Raw genomic sequence first — 24,500 nt, 5'->3', positions numbered from 1 at the left:
AGGTGGATTCTTTTGGCTGCCTTGCACAGCCAACATTCCTTTGAAGATGCGATTATAGTATAGATGTTGAGCAGAGGGCACCTATATACATATGTGGTGGGAATGCCCCAAAATAGGCCTTTTATGGACGTCCTTATCGAACTTCCTAAGTAATCTATTAAGTGAACAGATATCCCCAAATATATCACAAGCCCTTTTAAACTAAAAATTCCCACAATACAATACACACAAACACATTCATTAGAATTCTCTGCACCATTACAAGAATTAGCACAGCGGGACATTGGAAAGAAGAAGCACCTTCTTGGCACGAGATAATGGAAAAAAATTAAAATGACATACTTAGGGCTAGATTTATCAAAGTCATTCTCCTATAATCACGCTCAAAATAACGCATACGCACTGATCCCCATATTCAGTAAACTACTGTGCGCCTTTAATTGCGCAAATCTGAAAGAAACCTGTTCGCCTTGGCGCACGGGCGCGCTCCCGACAGTAATAATACACATTGCTTACAAACATAGAAATACGACTTGTTTGGAATTCATCATTGCTTTGCGCCAATAGGGAACTGAAATTTCGGGTTCAATTGCGTGTTGTATATTTCGTCATACAGACTGAGGCGAACACCATTACAATACATGCTTTTACATCTTGTGATGCAGTACTTTCTTCTTTTAACTAATTTTTCAAAGGCTCAGCGACAAAAAGAGACTGTTATTGCAAGAAATTTGTGCTTCCACAGGAGCATATGGGTACCAACAGTTATATATATATATACACAGCACAGAAACATTATATAATATAAATATAAGCTAAATAGTTACCTAAAAACGCTTTTTTAATAATCAAAACATGGGGGCGTAAATATTTATAGGGATGTACTGTGATAAATGAGTAAATAGGGAGTAAATGCTTTTGCCGACAGGCGAAATTTATCATTATTACGCCCCAGCTCGCCTGCGCAAAGTTACATCTATTTTTGTGATAAATTCAGGCGCACATGTGCGCTTCTCCGGAGGCGAGCTAGGGCGCAGTTACAGGCGAAGCACATACAGAGTTCGCCTAGCCTTTGATAAATCTAGCCCTTAATGTATGAATCTGCAGCTAGGATTCTAGATACAGTAGACACATTTCATAACATATGGTATTATTGGATGATGCAGGAAACCTAAAGCTTAGTAAATAAGATCTAAGGCAATAGGAGAATGGGGATATACCTTTATATACAATGAAAACACAGGGACAGAATCAGGAAAGGTCTTTTTCTACTCACTTGATTCATGACTATAATAACACTCTTCCACACATTTTATGTAAGAGAACTCTAAAGCTTCCAGTAAAGTTTATTTTAATTTGTTATGTTTTATGTCATGAAGTTGAGTTTATTTATGTCATGCCGATGATTTCAATGTATTAAAATATGAAGAGCAATGAGTATACAATATCAGTAACTCCGATCTACAGACCCTCTGGATGAACTGACTACAAGGACCCTTTCAGAAGCTTTACACACTAGTCTCAGGCGGTCCCTGATATTGCTCTGCTATTCTCTCCCAGCCAGCCCTTTTGGAGGGCCTACAAACTTATATGTCTAAATAACATGATATGTAGGCTGAGACTTCTAACGATATTAATATTTACCTGATGTATTGCAAAAAAAATATTTATGTATATGGCATGGAAAGAACCTTTTGTTAATAAAAACTATTTCAACATAAAATAATTTTTCTGGGCGGAGCCAGCAGCCAAGCAGGGAAGACGTATCTCAGAGAGCTCCTGCAGCAATATCTTTAATATACTGGCAAATTGGGACCAATTCTCTGCAATTTGCTCCAAATTTAACCTTGAATAAGCAGGATCACCCTTACATAATCTGCAGACTTCCCTACGCTATTTTTTATGTTAGATCCTTCCCCTACCCGCCATTGCCAGCTAGGAAACTCCCAGGCTTCTGTGGCCTACTACCGTTATGGCGTCTAATAGGGAGGAAGAATCTTTTGCTATTCATGAGGCTCTGAAGAAGCTCGTCTTTCAGATGTCGGCTGGTTTTGAGGACATCTCGGTCAGCTTGAAGTCTGTGATGCAACAACAGGTGACCCCATGGCAAGACAGGTTGGACATTACAAATGTCGCGACCCACAAAGAACGACACTTTTTACAGGAGGATCAGATAGCGGGGGATACAGTAGATCTTGCTGCTGGTACACCTAGCACCCTCATGAGACCCACTCTACTTTACAGTGCCCCAGATATGGAGGATGTGACTGGCCATGTGGGAATGCAAACAAGGAGCTTGATCACACAGAGGGAGCCCCTCGTAGGAATCGGACAGCTAGGCACAACTCCTGTGATCGGGAGCCAGAGGGAGCCTCTATCACTAGCCCACGGCATCGCAATCTGTGGCGCTATGCATACGATTGCGAGAGTAACCCCCATGGAGTCTATCAGTCTAATCGAGGTACCGCAGGACTACAACCGCTCCATCTGTTTAGGTACTCTGACCCCAGGGGTTCGCAGATTGTCTGCTCATCTGTTACCGGGTACGGATAAATTGGGGCTGCACTTCTTCATGCCGATGCTGCTTGCTCAAAGCATATTGCCACCTGGGTATAGCAGGATAGATGTCTTACACCGCATCGACCCATCGATAGGCCCTTTTGATCCGGGAGGCTATCTCTATTGCTTGTCGGCTGGACTTACATAGCTCAACTGAAGGTCTATCACACAGTCGGACTGTTTTACTATGTTATATTACTGTCAGCTCTATTATGGTGTTCACCTGGAACTCTTCATTAACTATAATATATGTAACTCCCATTGAACTGAATGTTTCTGCTCTGCTTCACCCAGATATGTTTATTTTGTCTCTCATTATAGGGAATATCATTACCTGGTTAAAACGGGGGATCCCTCCCTATGCATACACTGTATATATACTGATAGTTACTAGCAGCTTCTGGGTCTTATGTGACATGGGTTGAAGGGGAGATGCAGCACTACTCCTCTCCTGAGCATACCCTTATTGTATTTTAAAATAATATAGATGTCTCATTAGCTATACCAGACTGAGAGGATTCACTAATAAGAGATATAGTAATATAACATCAGTGCCAAGCTCTAATCTTTCCCTAATGCACAGAGTAGAATTGCGGGCAAAATTTCCCTTCATTGTCACAAAGTTATACTCTTTAACTTGGGTCTTTTATTATTCTATGGGCTTTGTTAGTTTGCTCTTCATTATGATATTTCTTGCACACTCTTACTCCCTGTACTCTTTGAGCACCTAGATGAGGGACAATAATGATGTCTCTAGTAACAAGTCTATTATAGTGTCTCTGATCAATGAGTACAGTCTCTATATAGTGTAGCAGCTAGTGTAACGTATTACCACTAATATATAGGTATAACTTGTGTGGAGTGACAAGTATCTTTCAGAGCCCATGGTTTGTAGATACTGCTTGTGTGTGGTTACAAGTCCAACACAGTGCTTTAAGTTTGAAGATACAGCTTGTGTATGGTGGCAGGTTTAATGCAGTGCCCTCTAGCATATAGATGTGGCTTGCGCATGATATCAAATCTAATACGGTGCCCTTAGTATATAGGCACAGTTTGGATATTGTAACAAACATAATATAGGGCCATTAGTACATGAGCACAACGTGCTTATAGTAATAAGTCTAACAAAGAGCCTCTAGTATCAGTGTACAGTTTATGTATGGTACTAAATATGACACAGTACCTTCCGGCATAAAAAAGCAGTTCGAGTATAGTAACCAGGCTTACATAGCGCCTCTTGTTGTAACTGACTACTGCATCGTAGATATTCACTTTCCATTTTAGACCTTTTTCATCTATTCAGATTATTGACCTGGTAATAGTTTTTGCCTTTCCAGCATCCAAACTGGGTCCGCCCTCCCTTTCCCTTTCCCCCCCCCCCCCCCCCACTCCGAGCGGCTCTTGCCCGCTGCATCCCCCCCCCATATACTTTGGCCTATGGGAGGCCAGACAAAAGACAACTCTCTACCTCTCACTATTTTTAGTTCACTAAGTACCTCTTCTCTTGGGGTAGAGTTCATTAGCTATACGATATAAAAAACGAGGTTCTGTTGTTATATGCTCCAGACATTTGTGTTCCCTAGATATTATTTTACACTCTATGTTCATGGTGTCAGAGGTAGTGCAATAACACGTGTCACCTGTTATTTTCTTACTATTGAAATATAGTCCATAGCACTAGCTCTTATTTATATATACGTATAACACCACTACAGATTAGAGACTACAATAAACTTCTGATACCCTACAACACCAATACTCCAGCACATTTTTACCTCATATATGTAAAATGTTTAAGTGTTTATGTTATGACTGATCCATGTCTGGACATATTTCCTGTTTTGTTGTTATTATTTAATACCTCAATAAACAAATATTTAAAAAAAAAAAAAAAAAATTCTATGTTGCCTCTACTCTAAAAGGAGGATAACTATATTTTTTGTTTTTATTATTTTTTTTAAACTGATCTAAATCTAAATAGGAATCTAAATAGTTTATGGTAAAGCAGCAGACTCTTTGTACGATAATATACAAGATTACAAGCATTGTGCTTTTTCTTCTGAAAATTAAAGGGACATGAAACCCAAAAAATGTTATTTTATGATTTAGATAGACCATTAAATTTTAAACAACTTTCCAATTTACTTCTATTATATAGTTTGCTTAATTCTCTAGCTTACTTTGCTAAAAAGTATATCTAAACAGGCTCGGTAGCTGCTGATTGGTGGCTACACATAGAAGTGTGATTGGCTCACCCATATGCATTGCTATTTCTTCAACAAAGGATATCTGAAGAATGAAGCAAATTAAACAATAGAATTACATTGGAATGTTGATTAAAAAAATTGTATTCTCTATCTGAATCATTAAAGAAAAATTTTGAGTCTCATGTCCCTTTAAGCATGTAGTGATGGTAAATGTTTGGTGTTTGTAATACATATTTGAAGACTACCTAACCTCAGCAAATAAAAAAACATAATTTATGTAAGAACTTACCTGATAAATTCATTTCTTTCATATTAGCAAGAGTCCATGAGCTAGTGACGTATGGGATATACATTCCTACCAGGAGGGGCAAAGTTTCCCAAACCTCAAAATGCCTACAAATACACCCCTCACCACACCCACAAATCAGTTTAACGCATAGCCAAGAAGTGGGGTGATAAGAAAAAAGTGCGAAAGCATAAAAAATAAGGAATTGGAATAATTGTGCTTTATACAAAAAAATCATAACCACCACAAAAAAAGGGTGGGCCTCATGGACTCTTGCTAATATGAAAGAAATGAATTTATCAGGTAAGTTCTTACATAAATTATGTTTTCTTTCATGTAATTAGCAAGAGTCCATGAGCTAGTGACGTATGGGATAATGACTACCCAAGATGTGGATCTTCCACGAAGAGTCACTAGAGAGGGAGGGATAAAATAAGGACAGCCAATTCCGCTGAAAATAATCCACATCCAAACTAAAAGTTTAAAACTTATAATGAAAAAAACTGAAATTATAAGCAGAAGAATCAAACTGAAACAGCTGCCTGAAGTACTTTTCTACCAAAAACTGCTTCAGAAGAAGAAAACACATCAAAATGGTAGAATTTAGTAAAAGTATGCAAAGAAGACCAAGTTGCTGCTTTGCAAATCTGATCAACCGAAGCTTCATTCCTAAACGCCCAGGAAGTAGAAACTGACCTAGTAGAATGAGCTGTAATCCTTTGAGGTGGAGTTTTACCCGACTCGACATAAGCATGATGAATTAAAGTTTTCAACCAAGATGCCAAAGAAATGGCAGAGGCCTTCTGACCTTTCCTAGAACCGGAAAAGATAACAAATAGACTAGAAGTCTTTCGGAAATTCTTAGTAGCATCAACATAATATTTCAAAGCTCTAACTACATCCAAAGAATGCAAAGATTTCTCCTTAGAATTCTTAGGATTAGGACATAATGAAGGAACCACAATTTCTCTACTAATGTTGTTAGAATTCACAACCTTAGGTAAAAATTTAAAAGAAGTTCGCAACACCGCCTTATCCTGATGAAAAATCAGAAAAGGAGACTCACAATAAAGAGCAGATAATTCAGAAACTCTTCTGGCAGAAGAGATGGCCAAAAGGAACAAAACTTTCCAAGAAAGTAATTTAATGTCCAATGAATGCATAGGTTCAAACGGAGGAGCTTGAAGAGCCCCCAGAACCAAATTCAAACTCCAAGTAGGAGAAATTGACTTAATGACAGGTTTTATACGAACCAAAGCCTGTACAAAACAATGAATATCAGGAAGATTAGCAATCTTTCTGTGAAAAAGAACAGAAAGAGCAGAGATTTGTCCTTTCAAGGAACTTGCAGACAAACCTTTATCCAAACCATCCTGAAGGAAGTGTAAAATTCTCGGAATTCTAAAAGAATGCCAGGAAAAATGATGAGAAAGACACCAAGAAATATAAGTCTTCCAGACTCTATAATATATCTCCCTAGATACGGATTTACGAGCCTGTAACATAGTATTAATCACAGAGTCAGAGAAACCTCTTTGACTAAGAATCAAGCGTTCAATCTCCATACCTTTAAATTTAAGGATTTGAGATCCTGATGGAAAAAAGGACCTTGCGACAGAAGGTCTGGTCTTAACGGAAGAGTCCACGGTTGGCAAGAGGCCATCCGGACAAGATCCACATACCAAAACCTGTGAGGCCATGCTGGAGCTACCAGCAGAACAAACGAGCATTCCTTCAGAATCTTGGAGATTACTCTTGGAAGAAGAACTAGAGGCGGAAAGATATAGGCAGGATGATACTTCCAAGGAAGTGAAAATGCATCCACTGCTTCCGCTTGAGGATCCCTGGATTTGGACAGATACCTGGGAAGTTTCTTGTTTAGATGAGAGGCCATCAGATCTATTTCTGGAAGTCCCCATATTTGAACAATCTGAAGAAATACCTCTGGGTGAAGAGACCATTCGCCCGGATGTAACGTTTGGCGACTGAGATAATCCGCTTCCCAATTGTCTATACCTGGGATATGAACCGCAGAAACTAGACAGGAGCTGGATTCCGCCCATACCAGAATTCGAGATACTTCTTTCATGGCCAGAGGACTGTGAGTCCCTCCTTGATGATTGATGTATGCCACAGTTGTGACATTGTCTGTCTGAAAACAAATGAACGATTCTCTCTTTAGAAGAGGCCAAGACTGAAGAGCTCTGAAAATTGCACGGAGTTCCAAAATATTGATTGGTAATCTCACCTCCTGAGATTCCCAAACCCCTTGTGCTGTCAGAGACCCCCAAACAGCTCCCCAACCTGTCAGACTTGCATCTGTTGAAATTACAGTCCAGGTCGGAAGAACAAAAGAAGCCCCCTGAACTAAACGATGGTGATCTGTCCACCACGTCAGAGAGTGTCGTACAATCGGTTTTAAAGATATTAATTGAGATATCTTTGTGTAATCCCTGCACCACTGGTTCAGCATACAGAGCTGAAGAGGTCGCATGTGAAAACGAGCAAAGGGGATCGCATCCGATGCAGCAGTCATAAGACCTAGAATTTCCATGCATAAGGCTACCGAAGGGAATGATTGTGATTGAAGGTTTCGACAAGCTGAGATCAATTTTAGACATCTCTTGTCTGTCAGAGACAGAGTCATGGACACTGAATCTATCTGGAAACCTAAAAAGATAACCCTTGTTTGAGGAATCAATGAACTTTTCGGTAAATTGATCCTCCAACCATGATCTTGAAGAAACAACACAAGTCGATTCGTATGAGATTCTGCTAAATGTGAAGACTGAGCAAGTACCAAGATATCGTCCAAATAAGGAAATACCACAATACCCTGTTCTCTGATTACAGACAGAAGGGCACCGAGAACCTTTGTAAAAATCCTTGGAGCTGTTGCTAGGCCAAACGGCAGAGCCACAAACTGGTAATGCTTGTCTAGGAAAGAGAATCTCAGAAACTGATAGTGATCTGGATGAATCGGAATATGCAGATATGCATCCTGTAAATCTATTGTGGACATATAATGCCCTTGCTGAACAAAAGGCAGAATAGTCCTTATAGTTACCATCTTGAATGTTGGTATCCTTACATAACGATTCAATATTTTTAGATCCAGAACTGGTCTGAAGGAATTCTCCTTCTTTGGTACAATGAAGAGATTTGAATAAAACCCCAGCCCCTGTTCCAGAACTGGAACTGGCATAATTACTCCAGCCAACTCTAGATCTGAAACACATTTCAGAAATGCTTGAGCCTTTGCTGGATTTACTGGGACACGGGAAAGAAAAAAATCTCTTTGCAGGAGGCCTTATCTTGAAGCCAATTCTGTACCCTTCTGAAACAATGTTTTGAATCCAAAGATTGTGAATTGAATTGATCCAAATTTGTTTGAAAAAAAAAAAACGTAATCTGCCCCCTACCAGCTGGGCTGGAATGAGGGCCGCACCTTCATGTGGACTTGGGAGCTGGTTTTGGCTTTCTAAAAGGCTTGGACTTATTCCAGACTGCAGATGGTTTCCAAACTGATACCGCTCCTGAGGGCGAAGGATCAGGCTTTTGTTCCTTATTGTGACGAAAGGAACGAAAACGATTATTAGATCTAAATTTACCTTTAGATTTTCTATCCTGTGGTAAAAAAGTTCCTTTCCCTCCAGTAACAGTTGAGATAATAGAATCCAACTGAGAACCAAATAATTTATTACCCTGGAAAGAAAGGGAAAGCAAAGTTGACTTAGAAGACATATCAGCATTCCAAGTTTTAAGCCATAAAGCTCTTCTAGCTAGAATAGCTAGAGACATATACCTGACATCAACTCTAATGATATCAAAGATGGCATCACAAATAAAGTTATTAGCATGTTGAAGAAGATTAACAATGCTATGAGAGTTATGATCTGTTACTTGTTGCGCTAAAGCTTCTAACCAAAAAGTTGAAGCTGCAGCCACATCCGCTAAAGATATAGCAGGTCTAAGAAGATTACCTGAACATAAGTAAGCTTTTCTTAGAAAGGATTCAATCTTCCTATCTAAAGGATCCTTAAAGGAAGTACTATCTGCCGTAGGAATAGTAGTACGTTTAGCAAGAGTAGAGACAGCCCCATCAACCTTAGGGATTTTGTCCCAAAATTCTAATCTGTCAGACGGCACAGGATATAATTGCTTAAAACGTTTAGAAGGAGTAAATGAATTACCCAAATTATTCCATTCCCTGGAGATTACTTCAGAAATAGCATCAGGGACAGGAAAAACTTCTGGAATAACTACAGGAGATTTAAAAACCTTATTTAAACGTTTAGATTTAGTATCAAGAGGACCAGAATCCTCTATTTCTAATGCAATTAAGACCTCTTTAAGTAAAGAACGAATAAATTCCATTTTGAATAAATATGAAGATTTATCAGCATCAACCTCTGAGACAGAATCCTCTGAACCAGAGGAACCACTATCAGAATCAGAATGATGATGTTCATTTAAAAATTCATCTGAAAAATGAGAAGTTTTAAAAGACCTTTTACGTTTACTAGAAGGGGGAATAACAGACATAGCCTTCTTAATAGATTTAGAAACAAAATCTCTTATGTTAACAGGAACACTCTGAGCATTAGATGTTGATGGAACCACAACAGGTAATGTAACATTACTAAAGGAAATATTATCTGCATTAACAAGTTTGTCATAACATTCATTACAAACAACAGCTGGAGGAACAGATACCACAAGTTTACAACAGATACACTTAACTTTGGTAGATCCAGCACCAGGCAGCGTTTTTCCAGAAGTATCTTCTGACTCAGTGTCAATCTGGGACATCTTGCAATATGTAATAGAAAAAACAACATATAAAGCAAAATTGATCAAATTCCTTAAATGACAGTTTCAGGAATGGGAAAAAATGCCAGTGAACAAGCTTCTAGCAACCAGAAGCAATAAATAATGAGACTTAAATAATGTGGAGACAAAAGTGACGCCCATATTTTTTAGCGCCAAAAAAGACGCCCACATTATTTGGCGCCTAAATGCTTTTGGCGCCAAAAATGACGCCACATCCGGAACGCCGACACTTTTGGCGCAAAAAAACGTCAAAAATGACGCAACTTCCGGCGACACGTATGACGCCGGAAACAGAAATAAACTTTTTGCGCCAAAAAAGTCAGCGCCAAGAATGACGCAATAAAATGAAGCATTTTCAGCCCCCGCGAGCCTAACAGCCCACAGGAAAAAAAGTCAAATTTTAAGGTAAGAAAAAAATTAATTTATTCAAATGCATTATCCCAAATATGAAACTGACTGTCTGAAATAAGGAACGTTGAACATCCTGAGTCAAGGCAAATAAATGTTTGAATACATATATTTAGAACTTTATACAAAAGTGCCCAACCATAGCTTAGTGTGTCACAGAAAATAAGACTTACTTACCCCAGGACACTCATCTACATGTAGTAGAAAGCCAAACCAGTACTGAAACGAGAATCAGTAGAGGTAATGGTATATATAAGAGTATATCGTCGATCTGAAAAGGGAGGTAAGAGATGAATCTCTACGACCGATAACAGAGAACCTATTAAATAGACCCCGTAGAAGGAGATCATTGAATTCAAATAGGCAATACTCTCCTCACATCCCTCTGACATTCACTGCACGCTGAGAGGAAAACCGGGCTCCAACCTGCTGCGGAGCGCATATCAACGTAGAATCTAGCACAAACTTACTTCACCACCTCCATAGGAGGCAAAGTTTGTAAAACTGATTTGTGGGTGTGGTGAGGGGTGTATTTGTAGGCATTTTGAGGTTTGGGAAACTTTGCCCCTCCTGGTAGGAATGTATATCCCATACGTCACTAGCTCATGGACTCTTGCTAATTACATGAAAGAAAAAAGCACTTAGCACTTAAAGTAATTAGTTCATAATTTTAATCATACCATTTTGTCACCTCCCCCCTCTTACATTTCCTGTTGCTGTTAGTTAGTAACATAGATAGTGAGCCTGATAGAAATAAGAGTTGCAAGAACGGCTCTGCAAATAATTTTTATTTTCTTGTAGCGCTGTACGGCATGTATTGCCATTAAGATAAAAAAAAAATCCCAATTTGCGAAGGGCAGGCTGGGCAAGTTAATAAAGAGTGATGATAAACCCGAGCGTTTAAAAAAACGCTAGGATTTGCAATTTTGAAAAATAAAGTGGACTTTCAGTGATCTCTTAGTAAAAAAGTGTGCTAAACTTACCCTGTAAGTGCCCTTGCAACTTGCCTCCAGCCGCCCACGGTACAGCGCTCTTTACCAACGAGGTGATGTTTCCACCTCTAAACCAATAACCGTGCTAGCATACAGAACACTGTCAGATGACTAGCATGGCTGTTGGTTTAGAGGTAGAAACGTAACCTCATATATGGAAGAGCTCTGTGCCATGGCCAACTGAAGGAGCTGACTTTAGCGAGGAGCTGCGGCACAGGAAGGGCGAGTTTAGCACCTTTTCTTTTACTAAGTGATCACTGAAAGTCCGCTTTATTTTCATTGATTGTAAATCCTAGCGTTTTTTAAACACTTGGATTTACCATCACTTTAATAATAGGCAGAAAAATAACTTCATGAATGAAACTTATGTATAAACATTGTGATAACTCAAATGGTTGGTGACAGATTTGGCAAGTATACCAACACTTTAAATAAATCTTTCATAGGCTTCAATAGAAAACACAGACGATTTCGAAAGTAAAATTATTCCTAAAAGCTTTTGTTACACAATATACACCTTGTAATTACATTTTTTTTTTGCAGAATCTAAACATTATTGGAAAAGATTAGCACTTTGGGCTCCATTTATCAAGCTGTGTATGCAGCATTGATAGCCTTCGGTTCTTACTAACCTGTACACTAGCTCTTAGCTGACAAGATTAAAATCACCCCTGACACGCTGGGGGGGCGGAGCCAACAAGCAGAGCGACCAGACGTGCATCTCTAGAGCTCCTCAGATATAACTTTAAAAAGTGTAATTTATATTATCTAGGAGGTCTCTTTACCTGTTATTCAGGATTCACATTGCAACTACTCTGATGCTTAGGCACTAAGAGAACTAACTGTGAATCTCACGGATAAATTAAGCCTAAAGCTGATGCCAAATTTCTAGCTGCAGTGGCGCGAATCGCCATTTTGACTCAGAATGAAACCTCTAACTAGATGGGAGGCTAGGATGGAACACTCGCTCCAAACCTGTTACGGCGAGCTGAAGAGGGACCTGGCCGCCATGGCAGACAAGCTCACAGCAATGCTACCCCGCCGGCCTCTAATTCGAGAGACATCGGAGTTGGTAACATATCCTCCTCTGCGAAGCACTATGGGGGCTACACCAAATCTTGCTGACGGGTTCACTTCCGGCCCTGACTTGGAAATACCGCATAGTGGCTTACAGACGGTCTTGTCAGATCTTAGTCATCAGAAGCAACTCACGGAGACCGCATCCAGCCAGATCGACATGGGGCTTCAGCTTAGCCTCATGGAGCACTGTGTACAGCTAAACAGCACCGCAGAGGCTCTGTACACCCAGTCATCTACCGGGAGATCCTGTGACTCTGTGCAGGTAAACAAAGGCTACCGGTCTACACAATTTGCCCAAGGGAGGTTATTTGTCATCTGTAGTAGGAAGGACACAACTTTTGTCGGCATCTGTGAGGCGCTTTCTCGGAGCGCTATCAACACCACCGGTTTCCCATTAGGAGCTCCGAGCAGATATTTGAGATGGTTGTGGGACCCAGGACAGTCTGTCTTAGCAAACCCTCTAAGTCTGTGGTACCGCTTTGGTGCGGGTTAACCCACGGGTACTCCCTAAGGATACAGATGAATCTCCTACATTGCTGGGGCTATATTTGCCCCCACATTCGCCCGTCATTATTTCTACTATCTACCCACCCAAACCTATACTGCCAGCGCCCCAAAATATAATTTATACCTGCAACAGTGACCTGTTACCTATTTATTTGGGACAACTGCTTAGTGGTGGCGTGGATTATTCTAAAACCCTCCCTCGCTATTCATGTGAAGACACCCAAATACTTCCCGGTTCTCTTGCCTGCAGGATTTTCTGTGACTGATGTATAATGTGTTCATGGTTACATTTAATATGCTATAGTTAAGTACTGTTATGTATTGCATGCCAGACTCTTCTCACATTCCTCCCGCACTATTGGATATAATCAGGACTATCAAAGCTTCCATAAGTGTGTTTTACAATCTGAGTCATAATGTGGTAACACTTCACATGTTGGCAGCTTGTCTCTATCCTATTTATGTTGCTCTTCTAACTCTATTATATTGGAGAGCTTTATAAACACGTATGGTTGCATCATCCTGTTTGTTAATTAAAGTGACACCACGGATACATGAGGGTAATATGTACACGTATGTTAACTTGGAGTGGAACCCTTCTATAGCCTAGGAATTATTTTTGGATGTTTTCCCTATACTAATATAATGCCCTAGTATCCACCTTTACTGCTGGGTAGTGTAGAACAACTACTTTGATATTCCATCTTTGTATGACCCCTGGAACTTAGACTTGTTAACAGCAGCAAATAAATAATACTAAATGAATCCCCAGTAAAGCATCCTCTATATATCCTTATTTCACTTACTGCCTATTCATAATATTTTCGCTGAGACCATATATGTTTAAATGCTATGTGTTCTTCTATTTAGCAAATTTTTTCTGAGTTTATAACCAACTGGCACATCCAACAAGAAGCCTGTAAGTCTGAGTTAAGTTTCCATGATATAGCTTAATGCTACATACACTGTCACTGTAGGAACTTATATAGTATATATAGTTTGTTTACACCTATATCTTTCACTAATCTAATTTCAAACCAGTCCTACCTGTACTGCCCTGACTATAGGGCTCTAGAGCAGGGTTTGGCTATCTCTATATTGCTTAGTAGTAATTCTTCTGAATTAAACTAACCCATTTATAGTCTACTTCCCATCCAGTCTCACTTAGTCTCCCCCTCTCCTTCCAGACAGACTTTAAGGGTCCAGTAGCTGTCTTATCCATCCCACGTCCCACCCTAGAATATATAATTCCACCTCTCAGTTGCTATAGATACTGTCGGGCTGTGCTAACTGGGAAGGCATGGCTTGGCATAACTTATCTATTTAACAGAAGAGGAAACCAACCCATACTTAATTATATTATAAGCTCCACCGCATTGATTAGAAGGCTCCGCCCCTCCATTCCCCCCTCTTCTATCTGAGCGGCTTTTTGCCCGCTGATATCCCCTTCCCCCCTATATATGTCGGCCCAAGAGTGGCCAACACACATACTAACTCTCCACAGACTGAAGCTCTGACTCAGATATGCCATGAAGCGTCTTCCATTGTGTTGTGGAGATCACTTGCCAATAAAATAATATAAAATGAAGTTCTATTTCATTTCACCTGCACTTTTGTCTAGCACCATGTTTAACTATGAATATACGTAACTCTCTTATTATATGTCAATACTGTTTTGTCACCAAACTTAGATTATAGACAATGCAAGACCCTCTTTGATGTAATACTGTTCTAAAGGTGAATCTTGTTTGTTAATACTTATTTCAACTTCAATAAAAAATTTATTTGCAAAAAAAAAAAAAAATCACCCCTGACACATATGCCCGGGGTGATTGACAGCCCCTGCTCGTATGCCATTGGCCTAGTGGGAGCAGGGAACAGCATTGCACAATCAGCCGCTTGTGCAATGTTAAATGCGTGCAGCGTACTGCTGCCTACTTGCTGTGAACCCGGGTGAACCTTGTCCGTCCAGGCATTGATAAATGGGGCACTTTGTTTGCTGCAACAGCTTTTTCAATCAAACCCTACCCACCACTTTCCTTATTTGGAGGATCCAATTGGAACTTGAATCTGCAGAAGACAGGGATTGACACTGTCATTGTGTTTACAAAATCTCCATTATTTGGCTTTAGCAAAAATTATAACAGACTGCAATTAATATACATATACACTCACCGGCCACTTTATTAGGTACACCTTGCTAGTATCGGGTTGGACCACCTTTTACCTTCAGAACTGCCTTAATTATTTGTGGCATAGATTCAACAAGGTGTTGGAAACATTCCTCAGGTCCATATTGACATGATAGCATCAAGCAGTTGCTGCAGATTTGTCGGCTGCACATCTATGATGCGAATCTCCCATTCCACCACATCCCAAAGGTGCTCTACTGGATTGAGATCTGCTGACTGTGGAGGCCATTGGAGTACAGTGAACTCATTGTCATGTTCAAAAAAACAGTTTGAGACGATTTGAGCTTTGTGACATGGTTCATTATCCTGCTTGAAGTAGCTATCAGAATATGGGTACACTGTAGTCATAAAGGGATGGACATGGTCAGCAACAATACTCAGATAGGCCGTGGAGTTTAAATGATGCTTAATTGGTACTAAGGGGCCTAAAGTGTGCCAAGAAAATATCCCCCACACTATTATACCACCACCACCAGCCTGAACCGTTGATACAAGGCAGGATGGATCCATGCTTTCATGTTGTTTACGCCAAATTCTGACCTTACCATCTGAATGTCGCAGCTGAAATCGAGACTAATCAGACCAGGCAACGTTTTTCCAATCTTCTATTGTCCAATTTTTGTGAGCCTGTGCGAATTGTAGCCTCGGTTTCCTGTTCTTAGCTGACAGGAGTGCTCTTCTGCTGCTGTAGCCCATCTGCTTCAAGGTTCAACGTGTTGTGCGTTCCGAGATGTAGTCTGCATACCTTGGTTGTAGCGAGTGGTTATTTGAGTTACTGTTGCCTTTCTATCATCTTGAACCAGTCTGCTCATTCTCCTCTGACCTCAACAAGGCATTGTCATCCACACAACTGACGCTCACTGGATATTTTCTATTTTTCGGACCATTGTCTGTAAACCCTAGAGATGGTTGTGCGTTAAAATAACAGTAGATCAGCAGTTTTTTAAATACTCAGACCAGCCCGTCTGGCACCAACAAACATGCAACGTTCAAAGTCACTTAAATCCCCTGATGCTCGGTTTGAACTTCAACAATTTGTCTTCACCACGTCTAGATGTCTAAATGCATTGAGTTGCTGCCATGTGATTGGCTGATTAGCAATTTGTGTTACCAAGCAATTGAACAAGTGTACCTAATAAAGTGGCTGGTGAGGGTATGTAGCAAGGTTAGGCTTGTAAAGCCTAACATGTGCGCTTTTATTTTCAAGGGCTGGAAAATCACAATTTTCAGACTTTAATTTCAAGAAAAGAGGGCAAAACTGTAATAATTAAAATATTGTGCAAAGTTAGAACAAACATATAAGGAGCGTCCAAGGAAAATCATATATATATATATATATATATATATATATATATATATATATATATATATATATATATATGTAGCCCTCAGTTTACGCCGGGGTTAGGTTCCAGAAGGAATGGTTGTAAATCGAAACTGTTGTAAATTGAAACCCAGTTTATAATGTAAGTCAATGGGATGTGAGGGAGATAGGTTCCAGGCCCCTCTCAAAATTGTCATAAGTAACACCTAATACATTATTTTTAAAGCTTTGAAATGAAGACTTTAAATGCTAAACACCATTATAAACCTAATAAAATAATCACACAACACAGAATATATAATTAAACTAAGTTAAATGAACAAAAACATTTGCTAAACAGCATTATAAACCTAATAAAATAATCACACAACACAGACTTCACTTGCATTTTTCTGCAAACAGTTCTTTCTATGCGTTCCAATCTGGACTGATTTATAGACATGAAGATCTTGTTCCTTTGAAATCTGCTCGATAGCTCAGGTCTGGTTAAACTGATTCATTTCAGCTTGCTTGGCTTTGCTGCAACACAAGCGGACAGCTCCACCTACTGGCTATTTTAATAAATGCACTGCTTCTCAATGCTTTTCAATAGCAGTCACATGACTGGAAAAAAAGGTTGTTATTCTGAAACGGTGTAAATTGAACCGTTGTAAAACGAGGGTCACCTGTATCTATATATAATATATTTAGAAGAAAAAGCTGCAGCAAAAATAACATAGGCGACGTTTCGGGGCTTTGCCCTTTCTCAAGCCATATATATATCTTGAGAAAGGGCATTTTAGACCCAGGAAGAGGCTTTGCGACGGGTGGAGGAAGCTGGAGCTGCTGTCAAGATTAAAAAGGTAAGTTGTTTTTTTTCACAACAGGAGTGAAATGTAAATTTTGATGAATTAGAGTGTCCCGTTTTTAATTGAATTTTTAAAAACCGGGCACTTTAGCATCAAAATTTACATTCACTTTAATAAATAAAACAATATGTAACAGCACTGTAGGGCCACAAAACAAATGTCCCATAAGTATGAGTCCACAAATGATTCCCAATAACTGTGATTCTTCCACCTCCATGTACAATGTCACAGTCTACCTAGCGTTTATAAAACAAAAAGAACACAAGGATGCCAAAATGGCCAAGCACAGTTGTGAGTACTTCAATATTTGACCTATCTACCCTCCTTATCAAACTGTGCTAAGCCATTTTGGCTCCCTTGTGTTTTTTGTTCTATAAAATTTATAGTGCAAGGTGGTTGTACTATTAATAATTGTGCATGTTCCTTTAATAAGCAGACGCAGAAAGTTTTTTTCACATGACCTACATCCTTCTGAGTAAGGATTGCTGTACTTTAGAGCAGTCATAAACATATGATGGGGTTTTTTTTTTGTTTGTTTTTAAACCTGCCCCGTTATCCATAGTAAGAAATATTTTTGAACATAAATTAATGCTTTGTATCTGTGTCTTTTAAACTTCGGCTATAAATAAAGGTTGAATACTACTTAAAGGGCCATTATAGTCAAAAAGTTACATGTTTTAATCTGTTAGAGCATGTAATTTTAAGACTATCGGCCCTACGCTACTGTGTGTTTAACCCCCACAACAAGGTAAGCACACAATAGAAATACTGCTCAGTACTCGCACTGCACTGCTGGCCCAGGGCGGAAAAATGCAGCTAATCCAATTAGCAGTGCTAGTTCCACATCTGAGTTGTTCGACTAGCGCTGCTGTTTGGATCAGCTGCGTTTTCCACTGTTTACCAGCAGTGCTCTGAGAGTCCCAAGTTGTATTTCTGTGTGTTTTTTTTTTTTTTTTACTTGAATATCCCTTTAAGGAAACAATTAAAGTGATGGTAAATCCTAGCGTTTACGAACCGCTAGGAGTTACTAGTGGAACAAATAAAGGGGACTTTCATTCATGAAGTATAAAATACTTCATGCTGAACACTCCTTTATTTGTTCCAAGCAATCGCCGCACTGAGCTGCTATCGCATATTGCAGCGCCAAGCCAGATTTCCCATACGGCTATTAGCTAAGAGGTGGAAACGTCACATCTCAGCCAAACAGCGAAAACAGCATTCTGCCGTAGGCTGTCTAGCAGCTCAATGCAGCGATCGCTTGGAACAAATGAAGGAGCTTTCAGGATGAAGTATTTTAAACTTCATGAATGAAAGTCCCCTTTATTTGTTCCAATAGTAAATCCTAACGTTTCACAAACCCTAGGATTTGCCATCACTTTAAATGCACCAAAACATCAAACAATACCAAAAGACAGAATACAATTAGTCGGAGTAAGCTAAGGACAAATTGTAAAATCCACGTAACAGAAACCTCACTTTCGGCTTTAGGGTATAGATATTTTGAAGTAATGTGCTCAAACTGATACTCTTCTAAAGAATTCAATGAAGTTACTATTGTACTTTTATAAACATTGTTTTAAAATCCATTATAAGTATCATCAAATTTGAGTGCAATAGCTGATAAATAGCAATAATTTATAGGAAACAATTTATTAAGCACTACAACCAATAAAAAACAAGTAGTTGTCCAGACGCAAAGTGCAAAAAATGCTTTAGTACTACCTTGGTCACCTGTGCTGTATAGGTTTGCTAGCCCTAATGGTCTTGATATCAACTATATCTTAAGTAAGGATAGGCAGCAAAAGTTTCAGAAGTTAGAGAGACAGGAAACAGTAATGCAATCCTCAGTTTAGCAACAAAAAAACATTGAAATTCAGCATTTGTTAAATTTATCTAATAAATTGGTCTTTGGGTTGTGCCTCCAGCCACATTTTTGTTATTTAACCCCTTAACAACCAAGGACGTACGCCACACGTCCTCAAAAAAAAATACAGTTAATGACCGAGGACGTGTGGCGTACGTCCTTGGTCTGGAAAGCAGCTGGAAGCGATCCTGCTCGCTTCCAGCTGCTTTACGGTTATTGCAGTGATGCCTCGATATCGAGGCATCCTGCAATAACCCCCCTTGGCCATCCGATGCAGAGAGAGCCACTCTGTGGCCCTCTCTGCACCGGACATCGGTGCAGCAAGTGGCAGCAAGTGGGAGCAAGTCTGGGTGGCGGGTGGGCGGCCATCGATGTGCCGAATGAAGTGGAGGGGGCGGGATAGACGGGAGCGCGCACGTGCACGGGGGGCGGGCGCGTGCACAGGGCGGGAGCGAACCGCTACACTGCAGAAAAATAAATGTTAATAAAAGTAAAAAAAACAACATTTAAAAAAAAAAAATAATAATCTAAGGGATCTGGAAGGGGTGGGGGGTTGAGCTACACTACAGAAAAGGGCAATTAAATTAAAAAAAAAAAAACACACTTTTTTTTTACTAAACTGGGTACTGGCAGACAGCTGCCAGTACCCAAGATGGCGCCCATTAAGGCAGAGGGGGAGGGTTAGAGATCTGTTTGGTGGGGGGATCAGCGAGGTTGGGGGCTAAGTAGCATATGTAAATATGCTAAGAAAAAAACAAACAAAAAAAAAATATAGCTTTTATTTTAGTACTGGCAGAGTGTCTGCCAGTACTTAAGATGGCGGGGACAATTTTGGGGTGGGGGAGGGAAGAGAGCTGTTTGGGAGGGATCAGGGGGTCTGATGTTTCAGGTGGGAGGCTGAGCTCTACACTAAAGCTAAAATTAACCCTACAAGCTACATAATTAACCCCCATCACTGCTAGCCATAATACACGTGTGATGCGCAGCGGCATTTGGCGGCCTTCTAATTACCAAAAAGCAATGCCAAAGCCATATATGTATGCTATTTCTGAACAAAGGGGATCCCAGAGAAGCATTTACAACCATTTGTGCCATAATTGCACAAGCTGTTTGTAAATGATTTCAGTGAAAAACCTAAAATTGTGAAAAATTTAACGTTTTTTTAATTTGATCGCATTTGGCGGTGAAATGGTGGCATGAAATATACGAAAATTGGCCTAGATCAATACTTGGGGTTGTTTACTACACTACACTAAAGCTAAAATTACCTCTAAAAGTTCCCTACATGCTCCCTAATTAACCCCTTCACTACTGGGCATAATACACGTGTAGTGCGCAGTGGCATTTAGCAGCCTTCTAATTGCTAAAAAGCAATGCCAAAGCCATATATGTCTGCTATTTCTGAACAAAGGGGATCCCAGAGAAGAATTTACAACCATTTAAGCCATAATTGAACAAGCTGTTTGTAAATAATTTCAGTGAGAAACCAAAAGTTTGTGAAGAAGTGAACGATTTTTTGTATTTAATCGCATTTGGCGGCGAAATGATGGCATGAAATATACCAAAATGGGCCTAGATCAATACTTTGGGATGTCTACTAAAAAAAAATTATATACATGTCAATGGATATTCAGAGATTCCTGAAAGATATTAGTGTTCTAATGTAACTAGCGCTAATTTTGAGTGTGTTACTTGTATTTATGGCCCTATAACTTACAAAAAAGCAAAGAAGATGTAAACATTGGGTATTTCTAAATTCAGGACAAAATTTAGAAACTATTTAGCATGTGTGTTGTTTGGTGGTTGTAGATGTGTAACAGATTTTGGGGGTCAAAGTTAGAAAAAGTGTGTTTTTTTCCATTTTTCCTCATATTTTATAATTTTTTTATAGTAAATTATAAGATATGATGAAAATAATGGTATCTTTAGAAAGTCCATTTAATGGCGAGAAAAATGGTATATAATATGTGTGGGTACAGTAAATGAGTAAGAGGAAAATTACAGCTAAACACAAACACAGCAGAAATGTAAAAATAGCCTTGGTCCCAAACGGACAGAAAATGGAAAAGTGCTGTGGTCATTAAGGGGTTAAACAGCAGTGAATAGTAGAAAGCAACTGCCTGCTCAAAACAACTATTTGTGGGTGGCAGTTCTATCTATCTCTCTATAATTAATCTACTGCGGAAAGATTGAGGCTAGAAGCCGCTGTTGGATTGGCAGAACTACTGGCTGCTCATTTTAAAAAACAAACTAAATTTAAATGGTAAATATAAAGGGCCATAATAGGAAAAAAAAATGTCATGTTCTAATTCTTTATCGACCCTAAATTACTGTGTATTTAACCCCTGCAATAGGGTTGAACACACGGTAGAATGCCGCTTGATACCCGTGTAAGCACTGCTGGTCTCTAGCAGAACCAATCAGCAGTGATAGTCGCAGGAGTCAGATGTGTTGCTGATTTCTCCTGGAACCAATAGGAGTGGCACTTCTACTATGTGTTTAACCCATTTGCAGGGGTTAAACATACAGTAGTGTAGGGCCAGTAGTCTTAAAATTAGAGCATGCCATTTTTTTTTTACTAAAATGGCCCTTTAATCTATTCAAATGCCAAATGATAACGTTTCTAAAAAGTTTAAATATCTTACTGCAAGGTTTTATGTAATGTTTATTGTTCCTTTAATTCTGGTTGTAAAACTGCTGCACCAGGAAGTAGTGTTGCCACCACAACCATAGTAAGTAGAAAATGTTTTATAAATGTTAGTAATAATATTTTTGAGATTGGGGCTTGTAGAACAAAATGATTTACCTGTAAACTGTTTATACTCTAGAATTTCCTTTAAGGCGCATTTTTGTTTAATCGCCACCGCAGTGTGTTATGTCGAATACGATACATTAAAATAAAATACAGACGAATTCAATACTGCACATATATAATAGCTGCGCACATACAGCACAGCTGTGAAGCGGCCAGTGATTTCTAATTAATGTCAGAGACATTGGAGCCCCTTGGCTATGAACCAATGGCTGCAATAATTGTTACACAATTTAGTATATTCTCTTTTAACAGTAAATTAGAAAGAACATCGTTCGTCTTTTCTAATATTATACATTATGTATATCCCCCACTTATTCACACTCAATTTACTCTATTATTATTACCATCTCAAAGGTATCCTCCGCTTCAGTTTATTCCACAACTCACTCAGCTTCTAGTTCCGGTCTTGAAACCCTCTTCGTATTGGTTCATTCACATGTAAGTCATTCATATGAATCTCCTGATTGGTCATATACTAACTGCAGCTCTTTTTTTTTTCTCTCATAGCTGAAGTCATATGATTTTTGTGAGTGCTAAATTTCTCACGTGTTTCTTCTGATTCCGATTGGTCACATGTTCTGTCAATCTATCTAACGTTTCATTTTATTATTTTCTCTCCTGTGTCTACTAACTGAACAGCTCCACCTTTATTTTAACCATTTCAACTTTAGTTGATTGACTTGGTTATTAAATCGATAATTATTTTTTTAATTGCCCAAATTGACGAAACTATATTTGTACTATAGTTGCTTATTTAGTACTGCTGTTTGAATCTAGTTCCCTAATATAGGATGTCCCACTGTTGAAATATGTCTCTCATGCTTTTTTATTTAAAAAATAAAGTGACCCCTGAGGGATTTTTTTTTTTAACAAAGTATTACATAAACATACATAGAAAACATAGTGACATATTCTTTGTGTACTACATCAGATTAAATGGAACGATCAAAAACATTATTTCCGTGTTATTGGAGTTCAGTAAAACTATCAATGCTTGCAACATTCTATCTAGTGAAGCTGGTAATTGGGCTTTTATATTCTAACATTTTGCAGCCCTTTCCTGGGGTCACAACTACATCAGTACTGTTCACAGTCCTGAACCCCCATACCAAGTTTTACACTGATATAATGTTGCATGGCTGAGGAAATAATTGAAAACTATAAACTCCAGTAAATAATCCTTTTACTTATTGAGATGCAGCACCCTCAGTATTTGACATTTACCTCAGATTCAAAGGACCAGTAAATACAGCAGATTTGCATAAACAAATGCATGATAACAAGACAATGCAACAGCACACTTAGTGGTCGATTTATCAAAGGCTTTGGCCAGCCTTTGAAACCCTACGGCTGCAGGTTATCTCACAAGCGAACCTGCATGCTGTATTTAACAAGCAGCGGCCATAGGGTTGCCACCTTTTGCCCAATAAATTCCTGGACACTTTTTAAGTGGGCGTGGAGAGGGTGTGGCTTGGGGCGTGGTTTGGAGACGTGGCTTGTCACAGCCTCAAATTCATTATGAAATTAATTTTTATATATATATTTAGATATAAATAATATAGATAGATATAATATATAAATAATATATATATATATATATAAATACAAAATTCGGTTTTTTAGCACACCTTACAAAAAGTTTAAATCAACATCTGGGAGTGCTGCCAATATGACCCAGTAATTACACAAACAAAGAGGTATCAGCACACATCCATTTTCAAAAGCACAACATATTTTTTACTGCTGCAAACAATTGCCTGCATATACATCAAGAGACAACTATCTTTTTTTAAATAATATTGGGAACTTAGTCACACAATATGGCCATATTTTGCTTAGCCAGTCACCGCTTACAAGGTGCCCCAATTCGACTGGTCCTACTCTAAATCCTTTTGCCACAGAGGGCTGAAACATTCCTGCTTTTACTCTTCATAATAGAATGAGACTCCCTGGCTTTTTATTCACAACTCTTTAACACTGTAATGAGCACACCTGAACTTGGGTGGGGTGCTTAAACCAATGGGAGATGGTCAGTCTCCCTGGTAATTTTAAATACAAATACAAAATTTGTTTTTTTAGCACACCTTACAAAAAGTTTAAATCAACATCTGGGAGTGCTGCCAATATGACCCAGTAATTACACAAACAAAGAGGTATCAGCGCACATCCATTTTCAAAAGCACAACATATTTTTTACTGCTGCAAAAAATTGCCTGCATATACATCAAGAGACAACTATCTTTTTTTAAATAATATTGGGAACTTAGTCACACAGTGGGCGTGGAGAGGGTGTGGCTTGGGGCGTGGTTTGGAGACATGGCTTGTCACAGCCTCAAATTCATTATGAAATTAATTTTTATATATATATTTAGATATAAATAATATATATAGATATAATATATAAATAATATATATATATATATATATATATATATATATATATATATATATATATATATATATATATCCTCCGTGTGTGTCTGCACTCCCAATGCTGTGTAGTCATCAACCAGGGTGCAAAGTCAAACAAGTATACAGTCTATATCCAATAAAGGACTGCGCTCACTGGATTTAGTTTCAGAAAC

General features: G+C 38.9%; 1 protein-coding gene across 1 annotated transcript in view; it reads right to left on the bottom strand.

Annotated features, from left to right (window-relative positions):
- Positions 1 to 22,364, bottom strand: part of LAMTOR4 (late endosomal/lysosomal adaptor, MAPK and MTOR activator 4) — a 61,587-nt gene extending 39,223 nt beyond the window's left edge. Inside the window, exon 1 of the mRNA XM_053718261.1 lies at positions 22,260 to 22,364. Coding sequence (XP_053574236.1) covers positions 22,260 to 22,262 — 3 coding nt within the window. The 5' untranslated portion in view covers positions 22,263 to 22,364. The remainder of the gene's footprint in view (positions 1 to 22,259) is intronic.
- Positions 22,365 to 24,500: the final 2,136 nt, after the last annotated feature.

The sequence above is a fragment of the Bombina bombina genome, chromosome 6 (assembly GCF_027579735.1).
Source record: "Bombina bombina isolate aBomBom1 chromosome 6, aBomBom1.pri, whole genome shotgun sequence".
Classification (NCBI taxonomy): Eukaryota; Metazoa; Chordata; class Amphibia; order Anura; family Bombinatoridae; genus Bombina; species Bombina bombina.
This window is presented reverse-complemented; position numbering and strand designations above follow the sequence as displayed.